This window comes from Amphiprion ocellaris, chromosome 8 (genome assembly GCF_022539595.1).
Source record: "Amphiprion ocellaris isolate individual 3 ecotype Okinawa chromosome 8, ASM2253959v1, whole genome shotgun sequence".
In the NCBI taxonomy this organism is placed as follows: domain Eukaryota; kingdom Metazoa; phylum Chordata; class Actinopteri; family Pomacentridae; genus Amphiprion; species Amphiprion ocellaris.
In genome coordinates, this window is record NC_072773.1 from 485640 (window position 1) to 507700 (window position 22061).

A 22061-nucleotide genomic window follows, 5' to 3' on the forward strand; every position below is an offset into this window, starting at 1 on the left:
TTCTGTATTATATATTTATAACAATAATAACAAAAAATTACTACTGATACTACTACTACTCCTACCAATGATACTACTAATATAAATAATGGTGATATTTAGTCAGTGGTGTGATGAACAACAGCCTGTCTACATCTATGGACTGAACCAGTGGATCTGTGAGGATCTGCTGCCTCCTGCAGGCTGAAAACACAAACTACAGCCACAAACATTTCATCACTTTGACTCTGTGATGAGAACTTTGAACGTTTGTGTTTGAAAAAAATATAATTAAAGAGTTTGAGCTGAATTATTATAAAGGTTTTCATGTTTCAGACACATAAAGATGTTTTTACCGGTAATATTCTGGTTTATATAATATTATTACTATTATTATTAGATTTTAAATATCCAGATTTTACATTTCTTAATTTAATATACAGTCATGGAACAAATGATCAAACCACCTTGTTTTCTTCAATTTCTTGTTCATTTCAATGCCTGGTACCACTAAATGTTTATTACCTGAAGAATACAATGAACAGGACTTTAAATGCAGCTGATTCCATCATACTTTAAGTCCTATCTGACCTGCTTCAGCTTCATTGTATTCCAGGGTCCATAAGAGGTCATTTCATGTCATCAGCAGCACATGCAAAGGCCTAGAGTGGTTTCCTGCTGACATTCAAGCTTTAGCACAACTCAGAAGCTGTCAGCTCTCACATAACACCTAAAACTAAAGGATTATGTGAAGCCACAAAGGCAGCCATCATGAGTGAGAGACAGGTAGCAAAAAAACTGGAGATCTCCAAGACAGACGTTCATTCCACCAAGAAAAAACAAGCCCAACATGGTTCTACCAAACTGCTAGCTGGTCAGGAAACATCTTTCTACCCACCAGATGACGTCACTCATCCGTTCCTGTCAGGAATCATCCTCAGACCTCCAGGGACCTTAAAAATGAGTGGACACTGTGGAGAAATGGGACTTGTTGGACAAGGACAGTTGGAAAGCGACTTGTTGAAGCTGGTCTGAAGTCCCACAGGGCAGGAAGAAGCCCTTCATCAAGGAAAGGCAGAGGAAAGCTGGTCACTCTTTGCTGGGATCACAATGATTGGACTGTTGATGATTGGACTAAGGTTCTCTTCAGGGATGAATCCAGTTTTCAGTTGATGTCCACTCCAGCCAACTTACTGGTTAGGAGGAAGCCTGGAGAAGCTACAAACCAGACTGTCTGCCCCTACAGTAAAACATGGGTGTGGATCAGTGACCATCTGGGGTAGTTTCAGTCTGGGTGGAACAGGGCAAATGAACCAGGTCATGTTTGGGGCTACTCTGGAAAACAGTCTTCTTCCATCAGCTGGAAAACTCTTTCCTGCCTCCAATGACTGGATTTTCCAACAAGAAAAGGTCAGTTAAAGCCTGGATGGAGAACCAGAACATTGGAACCATGCCTTGGCTGCTCAATCACCAGATCTAAACCCAACTGAAAACTTGTGGAAAACCATCAGACGCTAAATGGAGAACCACAAGCCCAAAAACAAAGCAGATTAGTTAGAATGAGTGCAACAGGAATGGGCTGCTGTGACAGCAGAACAATGTCAGAAGCTGGTGGAGAACATCCAAGATGCATGGCTACAGTCATCAGAAACAATGGTTATGAATCAGTACTAACTCCTGTGTGGATCATGGGACTAAAACAGACAGAAAAGAAAACATGGAATCCTAAAAGCTGTTTCTGGCAGAACAATGCCATAACTACTGATGGAAAACTTATTATCTAGAAAACCATGGAAAATGTCTGATATCAGCTCTGAAATTAAACTCTGATCAGCTAGTTTTGTTGTCATCATTATATTTGTCCAAACAAATGTTCCATTAGTGGGACCAGGCATTAAAATGAAGAAGAAACTGAAGAAAACCAGGCGGTCTGATCATTTTCTGGGGTTAAACGGTTAATCCGGATCAGCTGCTTCTGTCTGATCCAGGATCTGAGCTCGTCTCGTTATGTCTGTCGGATCCAACATGGCGGCCTCCGCGGCTTCACGTGAGCTGTTCACGGAGGGAGTCCGCGCGGTTCTTCACACCTGGCCGGTGCTACAGGTGAGTCCCGGTCCGGGTTCACCTGAGACAGACTCTGACAGGAGGAAGCTAACAGGTTAATGCTAACAGGCTAATACTAACAGGCTAGTGCTAACAGCTGATGCTAACAGGCTAGTGCTAACAGCTGATGCTAACAGGCTAATAGCTCCTTCAGCGTTCTTCTGTTTGATCTGATGTCAGCTGATCTGATCTGATGATCTGTTCTAGATCAAGACGTTAAACTGGAACCAACCAGTCAGGAAGTTCTGATGAGTTCTCAGTAGAACCTGGAGATACAATAGAATAGAATAGAATAGAACATATAATTTACTGATCCTTAATGGGGAGTGAATTTATAGCAGCAGCATGTTGACAGAGAGGAGTGAGCTGATGGAGGTCCAGAGCTGATAGAGGATGAAGGTAGAAGTTTTGCTTGGAGGGGATGGTGGAGGAGATGGTGGACCTGATGGTGGAGGAGAGATGGTGGACCTGATGGTGGACCTGATGGTGGACCTGATGGTGGACCTGATGGTGGACCTGATGGTGGACCTGATGGTGGACCTGGTCTCTCCAGTCTGAGCGTGTGCAGTAGGAGGAATGGAAACAATCATCTGTCATTCCTCCATCTAACCAGACTAACCCTGGTACAGGAAGCCTCTGACTCTGGGCTTGTTCTCAGTAATTCACTCTTTCAGCTTCATGTTTCTGTGTAAAACATGAAGCTGCTTCCTGGTAGATCAGAGGAGTCAAACTGATCTTAGTCCAGGTTCCACATCCAGTCCAGTTTGATCTCCACTGGACTGGACCAGTAGAACCACAGCATAACAACCTCTAAATAACCACAACTCCTAATGGGTCCTAATGTTCATATTTAAGGAATTATCTTTTTACTAAACATCATGACCAACCTGAAATTTTTGAAGAAAATAAATTAATCACAGGTATCTGGAACTGAATCAGAATGACACAAAAAGACAAAAAAAAAAAAGACACAAAATGACAAAAGAACAATCTAGTATTTTACTTTCTGATCCAAACAACTTGTCATGGTCTAGAAATGATTTTAAATTTATAGTTTTACTAATTTACAATCTGCAGGTAATGTCTTCTGGACCCTCTGGAGGACCGGTTGTGGACCTCCATCCCTGCTGTAGAGTCTGTGTCTCCATCTCCTCCAAATTATTTCATCATAGAGGAATATCTCCATGGTAGCAGATGAAGAGTCGGTCTATCAGCGTCTCCAGACCATCTCTCCTCCCTGCTAGTCCTTTTCCTCCCGATCATCTCCTCTACGTCTCTTCTGTAGAAAGTCCTCCAGAATATCACGTCTCATCCTGGTAGTTCTGTAGATCTCAGTGAGAGCAGAGGATCCTGTGAGAATAAATAAGATCCGTCTGGTTCCGTTGCTCCGCAGGTAGAACTCCACTGATTAACAGTCTTCTCCATCCATTCCTCTCCTCACTCCTCCGAGATGATCAATGCAAGTAGAATAAAGAAACACTTAAATTACCAACGATTGGAACAAACGTTTGGCATCAAGAAAAAAAACACTAAACTGAAAAATACAGGACTGAAAATCTGCGGGAACCGGAACCCTCTGGCTTTCTTTAGAACTCGGGAAAAACAAAAGAGATCAGAACAGATGAGGCTGTAGAAGCTGTTTGTTCTCCGGATGTTCTGATCCAGGATCAGTTTCTGGTGACTGAAGGTTCTAATGACAGAACCGGAAGTGTTCCTCAGTCTGAGTGTTTTGGTTCTGGTTCTCCTGCAGCACAGAGTGGAACCAACAGAGAGGGTTCTGACTGACGCTCTGCCGATACGGAATGTTAAAAGAGCCGGATCAGAACATCACTGGTTCTGGATTTGTTGTGTTTTTAATGTTCTTTACATGTTCTCTGTATGTTCCCACAGACAGAAATAAGTCAGAACAGTCTCAGACAGCAGACCTGATGGAGACCCGAGAACTTTAACAGAACCATCTCTGAACAGAACAGAACCTCCAGAACATGTGGAGATAAAGTGTGGACGTAACACTGTGCTGTTCTGCTGTGGTTCTCTGGTGTTCTGCAGCTGTTTATTGCATCAGAACAGATCTGGAACTGGCTCAGAACCTGTTGGGTTGAAGGTTCTAGATCAGCTGGACTCTGGAAGTTCTGTCAGAATGTTTCTGCACAGATGTTATTATTGGTTATTGATTACTGGATATTGGTTGTTGGTTATTGATTATTGGTTGGCGGTTATTTATTATTGGTTATTGTTTGTCAGTTATTGATTATTGGTTATTGGATATTGATTACTGGTTATTGGTTGTTGGTCCAGCTGATGGAGACGAAGCTGCGGTGGTTTTAATCATGAAACAAAATAAGATGAACATTCATGAAGTTTTCGAAAAATCTGTTAGAACGGAAAAGTTTAAAGGGAATCACTGATGAAAAATCCACCAGAACCTCCTCAGAACATCTGGTTTTTCATCTTCAGTAACTTTATCAATGATCAGCGTTCTACCTTCATACTGGGAATATTTCCAGAGTTCCAGGTCCTTGAGGTCCATAGAGGAGAACGTCCTCTGGAGAAAGTTCTAGAGTAGACCTACTGACAACTGGACAGTTGTCACATCGGACTTCCACTACAACTCTGGGAGCTGCCACCTCCAGAAGTTCTCTGATGACACAGCCATTGTCGGGTATCTGAGGGGGACGAGAGGAAGTACAGGATGGTCAAATCAAATCAAACTTTATTTATATAGCACTTTTCATACAGTTAAAAATGCAACGCAAAGTGCTTTACAACATTAAAAACATTAAAAAGAAGAAAACCCGTCCCTCCCTCCCTCCCTCCATATATACATATATGCACACAACTGCAGGAGCACGCACACGTACACACGTCCACACACACATACATACACACACACCCGTACATACACAGACACACACACGCCCACAGACACACACTCCCACCACTGACAGTAGGGAGACATGGCATGGCACTGACCATTGTGGAAAACGCCTCCAATTGGGGTCGTCCACACTGGGAGGAGTCGCAGGCCATGACCACTGGGGGCGCTGGCACCCAGACCCACAGACCCCCCGACCCCGACAGACAGGGGGACCCCCACACCGAGGTGGGGAGCCCCCCCAACCAGCTGGGCCGAGGGGACTCATGGACAGCACCCCCAGTGGGAGACCAGATATAGACCCCAGTGTGGAGGACCCCCCTGAGGAGAACACTGGAGTTAAATAACTAAAAATTTAAAACTACAAGATAGAATAAAAGACCTATAACATAAGTAAAAAGGTGAAAGGTTAAAAAAGTAAAAATACATACGAAAATAAATACAAAATGATAAGAACATAAAGATTTAAAAGGTCATCTCTGACTTTGTTGACTGGTGTGAGCTAAACCATCTGCAGCTCAACGCCAGTAAGACGAAGGAGATGATCGTGGATTTCAGCAGGAGGAGGACATCCCAGACTGCACCGGTGAACATCCAGGGTTTGGACATTGACATGGTGGACACATACAAATACCTGGGTGTTCACCTCAACAATAAACTGGACTGGACACACAATACAGAGGTTCTGTACAAGAAGGACCAAAGTGGTCTCCACCTGCTGAGGAGACTGAGGTCCTTTGGAGTGTGCAGGACTCTGCTCAGGACATTCTATGACTCTGTGGTAGCGTCTGCTATCTTCTATGCAGTGGTCTGCTGGGGAGCAGGGAGCAGTGAAAGGGACAGAAAGAGACTAAACAGAAGGTCAGGAGGGCTGGTTCTGTCCTGGACTGTTCCCTGGACTCCATAGAGGAGGTGGGTGAGAGGAGGATGTTGTCAAAGCTCACATCCATCATGGACAATCCCTCTCACCCACTGCATGACACTGTGGGGTCTTTAAGCAGCTCCTTCAGCAGCAGACTGAGACATCCACCCTGCAAGAAGGAACGCTATCACAGGTCCTTCATTCCATCTGCTGTAAGACTGAACAACATCAGCATCACTGGCTGATGTTAACATAAACTGGACTATATCATATTATCCCAAACCATAAAATTTGCACAGACATTATTGCACTGCTACATCTTTGCACTTTTAAACTTATTTTTTCAAGCCACTTTATATTGCATTGTTTACAGTGTGTCAATACTGCACTATTTCATCCTCATTTCTCATCCCTGTACATACTGTAAATATTATTACTGCTGTTCTATTATTATTTTATTCCTATTACTATGTCTATTGCTACATAAGCTGCTGTAACAATGTAAATTTCCCCTGGCGTGGGGAGAAATAAAGGACTTATCTTAACTGCTGAATCTATCTTCTGACTGTTCCTCTGATGTTCTCAGTTTGTTCTCATTGATGAACCAGTTTACAGCGTCACAGCTTGTTGAGTCTTCAGGTTTAGAGTTCTGGTTCTATTGGTTCTGTTGGTTTTATTGGTTCTGGTTCTATTGGTTCTGTTGGTTTTATTGGTTCTGGTTCTATTGGTTCTGGCTCTGGTTCGATTTGGTCCTTAGACTCCATGATGCTGCAGGAACCATCAAGTTCTCGTGGTTTAAATCTGATTCCTGATCAACCCTCAGATTGCCGTGGACAATGGCTTTGGAGGCGTGTACGGCCAGCAGAAAGCTGATTGGATGGTGGACGTGGTTCAGCAGTACTTCCATGACAATGGTGGGTAACCGTGGTAACTGCTGTGTGCAGGAGAAGCCAGAGAGACGTTTGGATCAGTCACTGAACTGTAAACTGTGTTTCCAGCTGACCTGCAGCCCTGTGAGGTGGAGGATTACCTCTCTGACCTGATGGACCAGGAGTTTGATACGGTGGTGGAGGACGGGAGTTTACCTCAGGTACACACACCTGAACACACACACACACACACACACACACACACACACACACACACACACACACACACACACACACACACACACACACACAGAAGTATGAGGACAGTAACACACGTTTTGTTTTTCAGTGTGAAGTTTATTAATTAAAATGTTCTGATGGTGTGTGTGTGTGTGCGTGTGCGTGTGTCCAGGTGTCTGTCCGTCTGCTGCAGCTGTTCTCTCAGTGGCAGCAGGGGGCGTTGCAGCAGCTCAAACACACCATCAGCACTCTGACACAGAACCAGAACCACAGAGCAACAGTCACAGCTCCGCCCACCCAGGAGGAGAGCAGCAGCGATGAAGCACAGGTAACCTGTCCCACAGGTACAGCTGAAGCACAGGTAAACTTGGCCTCTGTCTGGTGTCCATGTATCTCAGGTGTCCAGGTATCTCAGGTGTTCAGGTATCTCAGGTATCTCAGGTGTCTCAGGTGTCCAGGTGTCTCAGGTGTCCAGGTATCTCAGGTGTCCAGGTATCTCAGGTGTCCAGGTATCTCAGGTGTTCAGGTATCTCAGGTGTTCAGGTATCTCAGGTATCTCAGGTGTCCAGGTATCTCAGGTGTTCAGGTGTCTCAGGTGTCCAGGTATTGCAGGTGTCCAGGTGTCTCAGGTGTTCAGGTGTCCCAGGTGTTCAGGTGTCTCAGGTGTCCAGGTATCGCAGGTGTCCAGGTGTCTCAGGTGTTCAGGTATCTCAGGTGTTCAGGTGTCCCAGGTGTTCAGGTGTCTCAGGTGTCCAGGTGTCTCAGGTGTCCAGGTATCTCAGGTGTTCAGGTGTCCCAGGTATCTCAGGTAACTCAGGTGTCTCAGGTGTGTCAGGTGTCAAGGTATCTCAGGTGTTCAGGTATCTCAGGTGTCTCAGGTGTCTCAGGTGTTCAGGTATCGCAGGTGTCCAGGTGTCTCAGGTGTTCGGGTATCTCAGGTGTCCAGGTGTCTCAGGTGTCCGGGTATCTCAGGTATCTCAGGTATCTCAGGTGTCTCAGGTGTCCAGGTATCTCAGGTGTTCAGGTATCTCAGGTATCTCAGGTGTCTCAGGTGTCTCAGGTGTCAAGGTATCTCAGGTGTTCAGGTATCTCAGGTGTCTCAGGTGTCTCAGGTGTCCAGGTATCTCAGGTGTCCAGGTGTCTCAGGTGTTCAGGTATCTCAGGTGTCTCAGGTGTCCAGGTATCTCAGGTGTCTCAGGTGTCCAGGTATCTCAGGTGTCCAGGTATCTCAGGTGTTCAGGTATCTCAGGTGTCTCAGGTGTCCAGGTATCTCAGGTGTTCAGGTGTCCCAGGTGTTCAGGTGTCTCAGGTGTCCAGGTATCGCAGGTGTCCAGGTGTCTCAGGTGTCCAGGTATCTCAGGTGTTCAGGTGTCCCAGGTGTTCAGGTGTCTCAGGTGTTCAGGTATCGCAGGTGTCCAGGTGTCTCAGGTGTTCAGGTATCTCAGGTGTCCAGGTGTCTCAGGTGTTCAGGTATCGCAGGTGTCCAGGTATCTCAGGTGTTCAGGTATCTCAGGTGTCTCAGGTGTCCAGGTATCTCAGGTGTTCAGGTATCTCAGGTATCTCAGGTGTCCAGGTATCTCAGGTGTTCAGGTGTCTCAGGTGTCCAGGTATCTCAGGTGTCCAGGTATCTCAGGTGTTCAGGTATCTCAGGTGTCCAGGTATCTCAGGTGTTCAGGTACCTGTGGTTCTGTGTTCCAGGTGATGGAGGTGGACTCGTCGGGTCCTTCGGTCAGCAGGTCTCGGCCTCGTCCTCCTCAGGACAAAGAGGAAGAGGACGGCTGGACGCTGGTGAGGAAGAAGAAGTGAAGAAGAGCTACAGGAAGAGATTTTAATGAACTGATGTTTGTGTCTGAACGAGGAGCAGGACGACTGGCTTTATATTAAATATGTTAAACAAACGCTGTGATGTCACTGTTATGTCATACTGCATTCACCATGGCAACAGTCCTCCATTTTATCTGACAAACAAGATGGAGGAGGATCAATAAGCTGATTAACTGCTTTATTTACTGAAGATGAATGAGAGTTTAAATAGAAAACTGATGGTTCTGTCAGTAGAACCAGGTTCTGGTAGAACACACAGAACATGATCAATACAGCTAATGATCACTGATCGATCCGTGTGTGAAGCTTAAATCTTGAGCTGGTTGCCATGGAGACTCCCAGTATCGATCAGCTATCAGCTGTTAACGAGATCATTTAAAAATAAACACAGAAGGGGGCGGGGCCTCCTGCCGGGATGTGACGTCACTGACGGTGCGGAGCAGCAACATGGCGGCAGATTACTGGGAGCGAAGAAGAAGCGACCCTCCGTCAGCCTGAACCGAGCCGAGGACACCCCGGGAACGGCCCGGACCGACCCGCCCGGTGAGTAGCAGCCGCCGCGCCTCCGCTGTCACCGGGGAGCCGTCACTCAGACCCGCCGCCGTTCACGGAGCCGCTGCGCTCCGCCTCCGCTGCGATTTATAAGAGGGCCGCTGCAGCAAATACACACAGCCCGTAGTACTAGCAACACCAGCAAATACACACAGCCCGTAGTACTAGCAACACCAGCAAATACACACAGCCCGTAGTACTAGCAACACCAGCAAATACACACAGCCCGTAGTACTAGCAACACCAGCAAATACAAACAGCCCGTAGTACTAGCAACACCAGCAAATACACACAGCCCGCAGTACTAGCAACACCAGCAAATACACACAGCCCGCAGTACTAGCAACACCAGCAAATACACACAGCCCGCAGTACTAGCAACACCAGCAAATACACACAGCCCGCAGTACTAGCAACACCAGCAAATACACACAGCCCGCAGTAATAGCAAGACCAGCAAATACACACCGCCCGTAATGCTGGCAACACCAAGAAATACACACCGCCCGTAATGCTGGCAACACCAAGAAATACACAGCGCGCAGTACTAGCAACACCAGCAAATACACACAGCCCGTAGTACTAGCAACACCAGCAAATACACACAGCCCGTAGTACTAGCAACACCAGCAAATACACACCGCATGTAATGCTAGCAACACCAGGAAATACACACAGCCCGCAATAGTAGCAACACCAAGAAATACACAGTGCGCAGTACTAGCAACACCAGCAAATACACACAGCCCGTAGTACTAGCAACACCAGCAAATACACACCGCCCGTAGTACTAGCAACACCAGCAAATACACACAGCCCGTAGTACTAGCAACACCAGCAAATACAGACCGCACGTAATGCTGGCAACACCAGGAAATACACACAGCCCGCAATACTAGCAACACCAAGAAATACACAGCGCGCAGTACTAGCAACACCAGCAAATACACACAGCCCGCTGTACTAGCAACACCAGCAAATACCACAGCCCGTAATGCTGGCAAAACCAGGAAATACACAAAGCCAGGTATCAGCATTTAATACACAAACGCAGAACATAGACAGACTGTTAGCTGTTAGCATGTTAGCTGCAGCTGTCAGTCAGGTGATTCTTATTTTCTGCTCCGTCCCATGTTACCTGTCCAGGTGTGGTCTCCAGGCTGGCGGCCCCACCCCCCTCAGCGTCCCGCCCCCCCCTTCTCCCCCGGCCTCCCCTCATGGAGAGGATGAGGAAGATCAAGCGGCAGCTGTCACTCACTCTGGGGAGGGGCGGAGCCAGAGGAGGAGGCGGGGATAGGTCGCTGAGTGACAGCATCAGTCAGGACGTGACATCACACAGCGACTCAGGTAAACTCACCTGTCAGGGTTTGATTATTGATCCGCTATCCCGTCTGAAACCAGTCAGGCTCTGGCTGGTTCAGACACGTCTCACCTGACTCCTCCCTCTGCCCTGATTGGTTGGTTGGATCTCTGATTGTGATTGGTTGTTGCAGCTGTCAATCAGTCAGACTCTCGTTATTCCTTCGTTAATCTCGTTTCCTGTTTTTTTTCTCTGCTCAACCAACCATCACCCTCTTCCCCCCTCCATCCTCTCTCTTACCTCCCCTCCCTCCCCTCCCTGATGCCCCTCCCTGACGCCCCCCCTCCCCCCGATGCCCCACCCCACTGCTATGCCCCGCCCCCAGAGGTGGCGTCTCTCCGTTCCTCTGGAGGTCTGAAGGTTCGAGGTTCTTCTCCTTCAGTTCAGTCTCTGATTCAGTCCTACAGCAGCTCTCTGAGGAAACCTCGAGGTCTCGGTCGCAGCCTGAGCTCCTACCTGAACCACACCACCAGACTGGGTACTGACACTACTACTGATACTGCAAATACTCACTGTAGTACTGCAAACACACACACACACACACACACACACACACACACACACACACACACACACACACACACACACACAACGTGTACTAGTACTACTGCAGTCCACTTTCATTTCTGTGAATCTGAGCTGTGAACTATAGAAACACAGAGTGAACAACAGCAGAGTACAGTTCTAGAAGGAGTCATAGTTCCACTAATCAGGAGGTCTAGACGGAGTCATAGTTCCACTAATCAGGAGGTCTAGAAGGAGTCATAGTTCCACTAATCACGAGGTCTAGACGGAGTCATAGTTCCACTAATCAGGAGGTCTAGAAGGAGTCATAGTTCCACTAATCAGGAGGTCTAGAAGGAGTCATAGTACCACTAATCAGGTCTAGAAGGAGTCATAATACCATTAATCAGGTCTAGAAGGATCATAGTTCCACTAATCAGGAGGTATAGAAGGTATCATAGTGCCACTAATCAGGAGGTCTAGAAGGAGTCATAGTTCCACTAATCAGAAGGTCTAGAAGGAGTCATAGTGCCACTAATCAGGAGGTCTAGAAGGAGTCATAGTTCCACTAATCAGGAGGTCTAGAAGGAGTCATAGTACCACTAATCAGGTCTAGAAGGAGTCATAATACCACTAATCAGGTCTAGAAGGATCATAGTTCCACTAATCAGGAGGTATAGAAGGAGTCATAAGCCATGATTCCATAAGCACCTACTCGGCGCGGTGCTGCTCGGCTCGTCTTTGTTTGCGAGCGTTTCCATATGGATTAGTGCATGGTATCAGGCACGATTTTCCATACCTTCTCGGCTGAGGTTCCAACCGAGATGAAGTGAGCCGAGATGTGACGTCTACATAGTGCAGGCCACTGATTGGACAGGAGTGCAGGCCACTGATAGGACAGGGAGTGACGACACACGAGAGCGACTCCAGCACGAAAACAAAACCGGCATTAAAAAAAAACTAAACAGCGACGGTGTACATTGCTCTTCACGGACCTCTCTGTTCTTCATAATTTTAATATGACAGCCAGACCTGTACCGTGGGTGAATGAAGAGGTTGAGACTTTTCTGTCTTTGGTGGTGGACCAAAGAATACAGAGGGAGCTGGACGGAGAAAGTTTATCAGGAGGTCTCTGAGCGGATGGCCGCTCACATATACAGTAGACTGTATATAAAGAGGACAGAAGCAGTGTAGGGAGAAGCTGAAAAAGCTCAAAAATGACTATTGGTCCACCAAGGACCACAGCGGCCGGCGTGGGTCAACCAGGAGGTGTTGGAAGAGGTTTAATGGAAGCTATTTACTGGCACCGCACCGACAAGCAACAGGAGGGAGACTCAGCTGCTGCATTATTGGAGACGTTCGAGGACGGTGAGTGTTTTGTGACTTCAAGAAACTTTTACATCATTTGTCCCACTGGTGGCAAGCTTCTTTTAAGCAAACAAGTATATTTAGAAAGTAACGTTGTTGTCTCCTGTAGCAGACAGTAAGCTATCTAGTTAGCCATCGGCGCTAGCTAGTTAGCCATCAGCGGTAGCTAGTTAGCCATCAGCGCTAGCTCCGTGCTCTGCTTGTATTTCGTGCTGCTGTTTCTAACGTTTAGCTCTCAGAAGCTAATACATCAGTCAGCATGACGAACTAAGCTAGTGGTCGTACAGGTTTATTTTTTTCACAAGTTACAATGTCGTATTTTTCGTGTACTTATGGTGAATGTTTATTTCTGTTCAAGAATCCCTTTCCACATGCGAAGCCTGCTCCACCTCCGTCATGGAGCCCCCAGCTCCCCTGCCTCCTCTCCAGCACCAGCTTCAACACCAGTACCAGCTCGGACACCGACCCTGTCAACATCAACGTAACAGCAACGTCTTATCACCGGTAAGACACAGTAAACAGAGAGCATGGTTGATTTTCGCATTATTATTATTATTACTACAGGTGTAAATGCCTGCAAGCATGATCAGAACAGCGAGACTAACGACCAAGAATTCAGACAGGTGTAAATGCAAACTGTGCAGCTGCCAGCTCAGGAACGCCTGATGAAAGCTACGTCGCTACATTGACACATAAACTGACTAGACTGACTAGACTGACTAGTGCCAGTGTTTACATCCATCTCTTCTTCACGCTCCACTGAACCGCCTCCCAGCTACAGCGCCCCCCTCTGTCCCCACCTGGAACTCCCCCCATCTTCCCCTCCAGCACACCCACTGCCTGCCCCCTCTGGCTCCCCCTGCCCGTCACCCCCGCTCTACCAGAATTCAACAAGCTGCCAAATCCCCACCATCATCAGCTTCAGACAACCTCGGCAGCCCTCCCTCAGAAACTGCCATTTTGCTAACCTTCGCCCACTTCCACGGACCTCACAGCCTTGTCCCCAGAAGCCCTCCCCTAATCACACATCCACACTTCACCTGAACTTTGCCCTCTTCAACACCCGCTCCGTCACCAGCAAAGGCCCCATTCTACAATTATTCATCCTGGACAATAAACTGGACTTCCTCTGTCTAACCGAAACATGGCACAAACCACTGGACTTCTACCCACTCAACCAAGCCACTCCCTCCGGATACACGTACCTCAACTCACCCCGCCCAGAAGGTCGAGGAGGCGGCATCGCAGTCATCCACAAACAGGTCTTCACAACCATCCCACTTTCCATCCCTGCCTCCCCCTCCTTTGAACACCTTGTTTTTAAATTACCCGGTCCCACCCCAATGGTCACTGCTATCATTTACCGCCCACCTAAACCAAACCCCTCATTTCTCCCTGACTTTTCCCACTTTGCCACCCAGCTATTAGCTACATCTCCGTCAGTCCTCATTCGTGGTGACTTCAACTTTCACATGGACAACCTTCACAGTAAATCTGCCTCTGACTTCCTAGACCTCCTACAATCACTCAACCTCACCCAGCATGTCAATTTCCCCACCCACAACCATGGACACATCCTCGATCTGGTTTGCTCCTCTGGTCTCACAGTCCTAAATATCTCCAGCTGTCATCTCTCCATCTCTGACCACCTAGCAATAACTATGGACATCAGCCTCCCCACCCCCCTGCCCAAGGAAAAACGGACAATCTTTTTTAGAAACACTAGATCACTCTCCCCCTCTGTATTCTCCGCCTCACTGACCACTGCATTGTCCATCTCCCCTCCCCCATCAATCAATAACCCCACTGACCTCATCAACCACTACAATCATACTCTCTCTTCCTGTCTTGATCAGCTTGCTCCCCTCAAATCCAAATTAGTCACTTTCTCCCACTCTGCTCCATGGTACACCCCCGAACTCCACCTCATGAAAGCCCATAAACGACAGCTGGAACGTCTTGTCAAGAAAACAAACCTGACAGTTCACCGTCAAGCCTACTCGGACTTCCTCCAACAATACAAAGACGCCCTGAAATCTGCTCGGTCCACTTTCTACTCTGACCTGATCAATACCAGCTCCAACAACCCCAAGTCCCTCTTCTCAACTGTCAATAAACTCCTTGCCCCCCCGGACACCGTCTCAAACTCGTTCACCACCGACAAGTGCAACCTATTCCTCTCTTTTTTCCATAACAAAATCAGCTCCATCCACAGCAGCCTTGTCACCTCTCCCACCTCACTTGATCCCCCCTCTCCTCCACCAAACCCTCTGAACTTTCCCCCCCTGGCCCACTTCTCGCCCGTTTCCCCCCTGGACCTGCCCAAATTCATCACTGGAACTAAAAACTCCACATCCTGCCTGGACCCCATCCCCACTGACCTCCTCAAAAACTGCCTCCCTGTTATCTCCCCCCTCATCTCTAACATCATCAACACTTCCCTCAGTACTGGCTGTGTCCCCTCACCCCTCAAGCTCGCCTCTGTCTCCCCCATCCTCAAAAAACCTGGTTTGGATCCAACCTCCCCTCACAACTTCCGGCCCATCTCCAACCTCCCCTTCTTATCCAAAACATTAGAACGTGTCGTCGCTGCCCAGTTGAAAACTCATCTCACCTCCAACAACCTGTATGAAACCTTTCAATCCGGATTCCGCTCTCATCACAGCACTGAAACTGCTCTCCTCAAGGTCACCAACGATCTCCTCCTCTCCTCAGACTCTGGACAAGTCACCATCCTCATTCTTCTCGACCTCTCTGCAGCATTTGACACAATCAATCACTCCATCCTCCTGTCCCGCCTTCAATCCTCCATTAACATCACCGGCACTGCCCTCACCTGGTTCACATCATATCTCACAAATCGACAACAATTCATCAAGGTCAACAACTGCACATCTGCCACCGCCCCCCTGTCCCATGGTGTCCCTCAAGGATCAGTCCTTGGCCCCCTCCTCTTTATCCTATACCTCCTCCCCCTCGGCAACATCATCCGCCGCCACAACCTACACTTCCATTGCTACGCCGACGATATCCAACTCTACATCTCCACCAACACCACCGCCACCACCACCCTCCCCTCTCTCTCCAGCTGCCTGGCCGACATTAAATCCTGGATGAGGAAAAATTTTCTCCTGCTAAACTGCGACAAGACTGATCTCATCTTTATTGGACCTAAATCACTCACACCATTTCCCCACTCCCCCATTACCATTGATAACACCACCCTATCTCCTTCTGCTCACATCCGCAACCTCGGTGTGATATTTGACAGCAACCTCACTTTTGAACCCCACATTAATCAGATCACCAAAACTGCCTATTTCCATCTCCGCAACATCGCCCGTCTCCGCCCCTTCCTCTCCTTCTCAGCTGCTGAAACCCTCATTCATGCCTTCGTCACTTCCCGCCTTGACTACTGCAATAGCATTCTCTTCGGCTCCACCTCCAAAGTTCTCAATAAACTTCAACTCATTCAAAACTCTGCTGCCCGACTCCTCACCCGAACCTGTTCTCACGACCATATCACCCCCGTCCTGCAGAACCTCCATTGGCTCCCCATTTCACACCGCATCCAGTACAAACTGCTTCTCCTCACCTTCAAGTCCATCCATAATCTTGCCCCCTCTTACCTTACCGATTTGCTCCTCCCCTACACCCCCCCCAGGAATCTCCGTTCCTCCCACACAAACCTCCTTTCCATCCCGCACAGGACCAGCCGGCGACATTGGGGGGACAGAGCCTTCGCCATCGCCGCCCCCACACTCTGGAACTCCCTCCCCCATGCCCTCCGTGACTGCACCAACCTCAACACATTTAAATCCCTTTTAAAGACTCACCTTTTTAGATCTGCTTTCCTTAAGTGATTCTGTATTTTATCTTGAATTTGTTTTACTATCTATTGATTTTAATTAACAGTTTTGTTTTATCTTATTGTATTTTATGTACAGCGTCTTTGAGTTTTTGGAAAAGCGCTTTATAAATAAAATTTATTATTATTATTATTATTATTATTATTATTATTATTATTATAAACAGAACACATGCAGCTGCATTTTTTTCCTATTGACTTAACAAGTAAGTCACTCTAATTCACTTTCTGGTGCAATGTAGTATTGCAACCATTCTTCTTATAGTCACTAGGTAACTGTGAAACTGAATGAAAATATACATAGAAATAAGAAAACACAGCTGTTCTTAGGAACTCCAAAATGTGCACAAGATGAAATGAAGTTCACACCACGTTGTTTTTAGTTGTGGTGGAGGAGATACTATTTGTGCTTCAGTTAAAGCAAAGAGTGCCAAAAATTTATTAAAGTAAAACTATCAAAGACATGATCATGATTGAAAATCAATGGACGGGTGGCTAAACACATCACATCATAGCTGTGGAGTCCTTCAAGATCCTGGGGACTACAATCTCTCAGGACCTGCAGTGGGAGACGAACATCCCCTCCATCCTGAAAAAGGCTCAGCAGAGGATGTATTTCCTATGACAGCTGAGGAGACATGGCCTGCCACAGGAGCTGTTGATCCAGTTCTACACTGTAGTCATCCAATCTGTCCTGTGCACCTCTGGATCAGCCACACAGCAGGACAGAAACAGACTACAGCCTGTAGTACGGACTGCAGAAAACATCATGTTTTGGCATTAAGATCCCCAATGCAGTTTTGATTCAGGATGCGACTAAAACAGAAACGGATGAAGAAGCTATTGGATTTTTAGAACAGTATGGTAAGATTTTGAAATTTGAGTTTATTGATGAACCAGAGTCAGCTTTTCATCATTCGATTGTTGTAGAATACAGTTCGGGTGCGGCGTTAGTTGCGTTGCGTCCAATTTTGCCCTATACATACGTGTGCAATGATCATAAAGTTACCTACGGCATTTTGGATTTATCTTCAGCCTGTGTAGATGAGGTTGGTAAATTACAAACCGAAAGCTACCTGTCTGAATTGCAAAAAGTTGCAAAATCAACTGGTCAAGATTTTGCAGTTGTTTTGAATGGGGTGATGTCTCTGCTTGGTCAGACAGTCTCCAAGCTCCACCCCACTGAAGAGAAGTCGAATGCAGAGGACAAGACCACAGAGCCATCATCTACTGCCCCCTTTGAAGTTCAAGTTGCTCCTGCGGTCCACCACACTCAACCACCGCCAAAGGTTGAGCCAGAAACAACAGCCCGGGTTTCCTCAGGACCATCTCTGTCAGCCATGTCACACACTGATTTGCATCCACCTAAGGTTCAACGATATGTAGTCGAGCATATCGTCAAGAGCGATGACAGTGCTATGAACTCTTCCACACAACGTCTCAGAGCCTTCTCCGGAAGATCGCCTCGACCCCAAACAGAGTCTGATTATGACACGTGGCGTTCGGGAGTGGAGCTGCTGCTGCAAGATCCTGCTGTGTCCGACCTCGAGCGCTCACGCAAGATCTTCGATAGCCTGTTACCACCGGCGGCTGACATGGTTAAGCACTTGAGACCTGACACTTCACCGACTGTCTATCTCCAAACACTCGATTCAGCATATGGCACGGTTCAGGATGGCGATGAGCTATACGCCAAGTTCATGGACACGTTCCAAGATGCCGGAGAGAAATCATCAAGCTATTTACAACGTCTACAAGTGGCATTAAATCTGGCTGTGAAAAGAGGCGGAGTGGCAACCAGAGACTTCGACCGACACCTATTGACCCAATTCTGCCGTGGTTGTTGGGATAATTCCGTAATCACAGAACTACAGTTAAAGCAACGTAAACAGAATCCCCCATCATTCGCCGAACTTCTACTACTTTTGCAAACTGAAGAGGATCGTGAAGCAGCCAAAGCCGTCCGCATGAAGCAACATCTTGGCTCATCCCGACCCAGAGCTGCAGCCCATGCGCAGTACGCCTATGCCGACAGTGCAGAGAAAAATGAGATTGCTGCACTCACAAACGTCACGCAGCAACTCGCTCAACAGTTGGCCGATATCCAGAAGCAGCTAGCAACACTCACTGCTGCCCAGTCAAGTTCCAGTTCTGCTGCTTTAAAGTCCACACCCAGCCGTATGTCGGGTGCGGGACAGAGGGCGGGCAAGCCAATAAAGAACCCGGCTTCTGTTCCAAAACCAGGCTATTGCTATCGGTGTGGTGAAGATGGCCATATCAAGACTCACTGTGATAACCCCCCGAACTCTGCACTTGTCGCGCATAAGAAGAAGCAGTTCGCAGAAAAACAACAAAAATGGCAAAGGTCAAACCCCACATCAAGAAATCCTTTAAACTAGATCCAGTTCCAGTTGTGGGGCGAACCGGAACTGTTGTGGACCCACAATGTCCCAACAAGAAGAAGAAACATGTCCAATGTCAAGAACTAACTCAGATTCCTCCTGCTCTTCCATCTCGGCTACCCAAAGGTCTCATTGGATCTCGGTGCACAGCTTGTCAGAGAGGAGCGCTATTAAGCGGCTCACTCTCCAACCAGGAACCGCTCGCTGTGATGAACGACACGGAGGCTTCTCTGTACTTGCAGCAAGGGTAACCCACTCAGTGCAACGAGACACTTCTAGTGTAAGTTACAAAGAGGTGGTCCCTGTCATCCTTTATTTATACAGGTGGGTTACAGGATAATGATATGCAAGTAAATGGGAGTGAATAGAGTTGAATGTGGGTGTGAGTGAAGAGCAGAAATAAGAAAAGTATGATGGGTGTAGTAAATGCATAGCTTATATATGAAAACATCATATGTTACAATCAGGGTTAACACAGTTCACAGTACAACTATTAATGATAATATAAAAAACCTTCTAACACAGCTAATATCAAAATTGCTGGTGAAGAATTCAGCTGTCTCATGGACACCGGATCGCAAGTCACTACGATGCCAGTTTCGTTTTACAACCAGCATTTTGCAGACCAGCCAGTAAAATTTCTGTGTGAGTTACTGCAAGTTGAAGGAGCTGCAGGGCAAACGGTTCCGTATCTTGGATATGTGGAGATGGTGGTCACCTTCCCAAGTGAGTTCCTGGGAGCTGATTTTGACGTCGCTACACTGGCTCTCGTCGTTCCAGACGTCGGAGCCCATCAGTCACCAGTGTTGACTGGAATGAATACGTTGGAGCCTCTGTACAGTCAGTATGTGGGAAGCGAGTTCTCCAACTTCCAGCCAACTGCCAATGGCTACAAAGCAGTCCTCAAGCTTCTATGGATATGCCACCAGCAACAACAGGTGGGCAGCGACGGAGTTGTGAGAGTAGCCAGCAAGTCTCCAGTTCTCATCCCTGCTGGACACACGATCGTCGTCGATGGCTCCGTCCACAACACCATGACGGCTCCAGGTCAGTGGGCGCTTGTGGAGCATCCAGCCTCACCTCTGCCAGGTGGGCTGCTTGTCAAAAGTTCTTTGATAATGCTCCCAAGCCAATCCCACAAGAAGATCCCGGTCATTCTCAGTAATGAGTCCGACCAAGATGTGACCATCCCACCACTCTCCACCATCGCAGAACTCTCAATTTCTCCTCAGATCCTCTCACACACAGTGTCAACGAGCCAGTCAGCATCGAGTCCACCCACTTTGAAGCTGGATTTTGGAGAGTCACCTATTCCGCCGGAGTGGAAAGCAAGAATCACAAAAAAGCTGAATCAGATCCCGGACGTCTTCTCACTCAGTGACATGGACTTCGGATGCACTGACAAGGCGAAACATCACATCAAATTGAGTGACGAAACTCCATTCAAGCACCGAGCCAGACCTATCCACCCTCAAGACATCGAGGCAGTCCGACAACATCTAAGGGAATTGCTGGAAGCCGGTGTCATTCGTGAGTCGGAGTCACCATTTTCATCACCTATAGTCGTGGTCCGGAAGAAGTTATGCATTGATTATCAGAAGTTGAATATGCAGACTGTAAAAGACGCCTATCCGTTGCCCAATCTGGAAGAGTCTCTGTCCGCCTTGTCCGGGTTGAAGTGGTTCAGCGTGCTTGATCTGAAAAGCGGATACTACCAGATTGAAATGAATGAATCTGATAAAGAGAAGACCGCCTTTGTGACGCCCATAGGATTTTGGGAATTCAATCGGATGCCCCAAGGGGTCACTAACGCTCCGTCCACGTTCCAGCGATTAATGGAGAAGAGTATGGGGATCTCCATTTAAAAGAAGTCCTCGTTTACCTCGATGATCTCATCATCTTTTCTGACTCGCTGGAAGAGCACGAGCGGAGGCTTCTTAGAGTTCTAAATCGTCTCAAAGAATATGGATTGAAACTTTCTCCTGAAAAATGTAAATTTTTCCAGACATCGGTGAAATATCTGGGCCACATCGTTTCGGAGAGAGGAGTAGAGACTGATCCAGACAAGATCCTCGCATTGAAATCCTGGCCAGTTCCAAGGAATTTAAAGGAGCTCAAGTCATTCCTAGGATTCGCTGGTTATTATCGAAGGTTTATTAAGGGTTATTCCACCATCGCCAAACCTCTTAATGAACTGACACGAGGCTACGCACCTACCTCCAAGTCCAGGAAATTATCCAATCCAGCCATGTTCCACGACACCAAGATGCCCTTTGGAGAAAGATGGTCCACAGATTGCCAAATTGCTTTTGAAACACTCATCGAAAAGTTGACCAATTCGCCAGTCCTTGGCTTTGCAGACCCGAAACTCCAGTACATATTACACACAGACGCCAGCACCACGGGGCTCGGAGCGGCTCTATACCAAGAACAAGAGGGCCAGCTCAGAGTGATCGCATATGCCAGCCGTGGCCTATCAGCAAGCGAGTCGAGGTATCCTGCACACAAACTAGAATTCCTTGCGCTGAAGTGGAGTGTGTGTGAGAAGTTTCACGACTACCTGTATGGGGCCCATTTCGTGGTAGTGACAGATAACAACCCGCTCACTTACCTGCTAACATCGGCGAAGTTGGATGCCGCCAGCCACAGGTGGCTTGCCGCCCTCTCCACCTACACTTTCAAGCTGCAGTATCGAGCAGGAAAGCAGAACCTTGACGCTGATGCCCTATCTCGCTGCCCTCACAGCCATCCTGCTGACGTGTCAGTGCAAAAAGACTGGGACCTGATCAACAAGTTCACGAAGGAACATCTTATTGAACCTGGTGAAGTGGAGGAACTTGATGCGGACATTATCACTGCTATCTGCCATCGCTGTCTCGTCACCAGCCAACCCAGCAGTTCAGCGGAGAGTCCCATCGCTCTGGTTGAATCTTTGAGCCTGTCAGCCAAAGCAATCCCTGACAGTTACGTCAGTGAAGACCATCATGGCCTGCCAGTTGTCCCATCCTTGTTAGCCCTGGACCTCAAGGAGAAGCAAAGGGCAGATCCCGTGATCAGAGAGGTCATCCACTAGATGGAGACTGGTGAGAAGGTTCCCCCTAGAGTGAGACAAGAACTTCCGGACCTGATGCTGAGGGAACTGAATCGCCTCGAGCTACAAGAGGATATCTTGTACAGAAGGAGGAATGATGGAGGAAAAATGTCGTTTCAGTTGGTCTTACCTGAGGAGCTGAGGTCCATGGTCTTCAAGAGTTT

At 47.6% G+C, this 22061-nt stretch overlaps 2 protein-coding genes across 5 annotated transcripts in view; both read left to right on the forward strand.

Annotated features, from left to right (window-relative positions):
• Positions 1–1940: 1940 nt before the first annotated feature.
• On the forward strand, positions 1941–8826 carry tsr2 (TSR2 ribosome maturation factor). The gene is made up of 5 exons (XM_023280138.3): positions 1941–2082; positions 6643–6733; positions 6818–6909; positions 7101–7256; positions 8627–8826. The coding sequence occupies exons 1-5, from the start codon at positions 1987–1989 to the stop codon at positions 8732–8734; spliced, it is 543 nt and encodes a 180-aa protein (XP_023135906.1). The 5' UTR covers positions 1941–1986; the 3' UTR covers positions 8735–8826.
• Positions 8827–9139: 313 nt separating this feature from the next.
• Positions 9140–22061, forward strand: part of cdk16 (cyclin-dependent kinase 16) — a 30365-nt gene continuing 17443 nt past the window's right edge. Inside the window, exons 1-3 of one of the 4 annotated variants that reach the window (XM_055012787.1) lie at positions 9140–9295; positions 10451–10651; positions 10990–11142. In XM_055012787.1, coding sequence (XP_054868762.1) covers positions 10522–10651; positions 10990–11142 — 283 coding nt within the window. In that variant the 5' untranslated portion in view covers positions 9140–9295; positions 10451–10521. Of the gene's footprint in view, positions 9296–10450; positions 10652–10989; positions 11143–11281; positions 12537–12880; positions 13041–22061 lie in introns of those variants that run through there. The other 3 variants (XM_055012788.1, XM_055012789.1, XM_055012790.1) reach the window with 3 other exon arrangements.

Coding starts and splice junctions, on each gene's coding strand:
- tsr2 (XM_023280138.3), top strand. CDS start 1,987: ATGTCTGTCGGATCCAACATGGCGGCCTCCGCGGCTTCACGTGAGCTG. Junction 2,083..6,642: donor ACACCTGGCCGGTGCTACAG/GTGAGTCCCGGT, acceptor ATCAACCCTCAG/ATTGCCGTGGACAATGGCTT. Junction 6,734..6,817: donor GCAGTACTTCCATGACAATG/GTGGGTAACCGT, acceptor CTGTGTTTCCAG/CTGACCTGCAGCCCTGTGAG.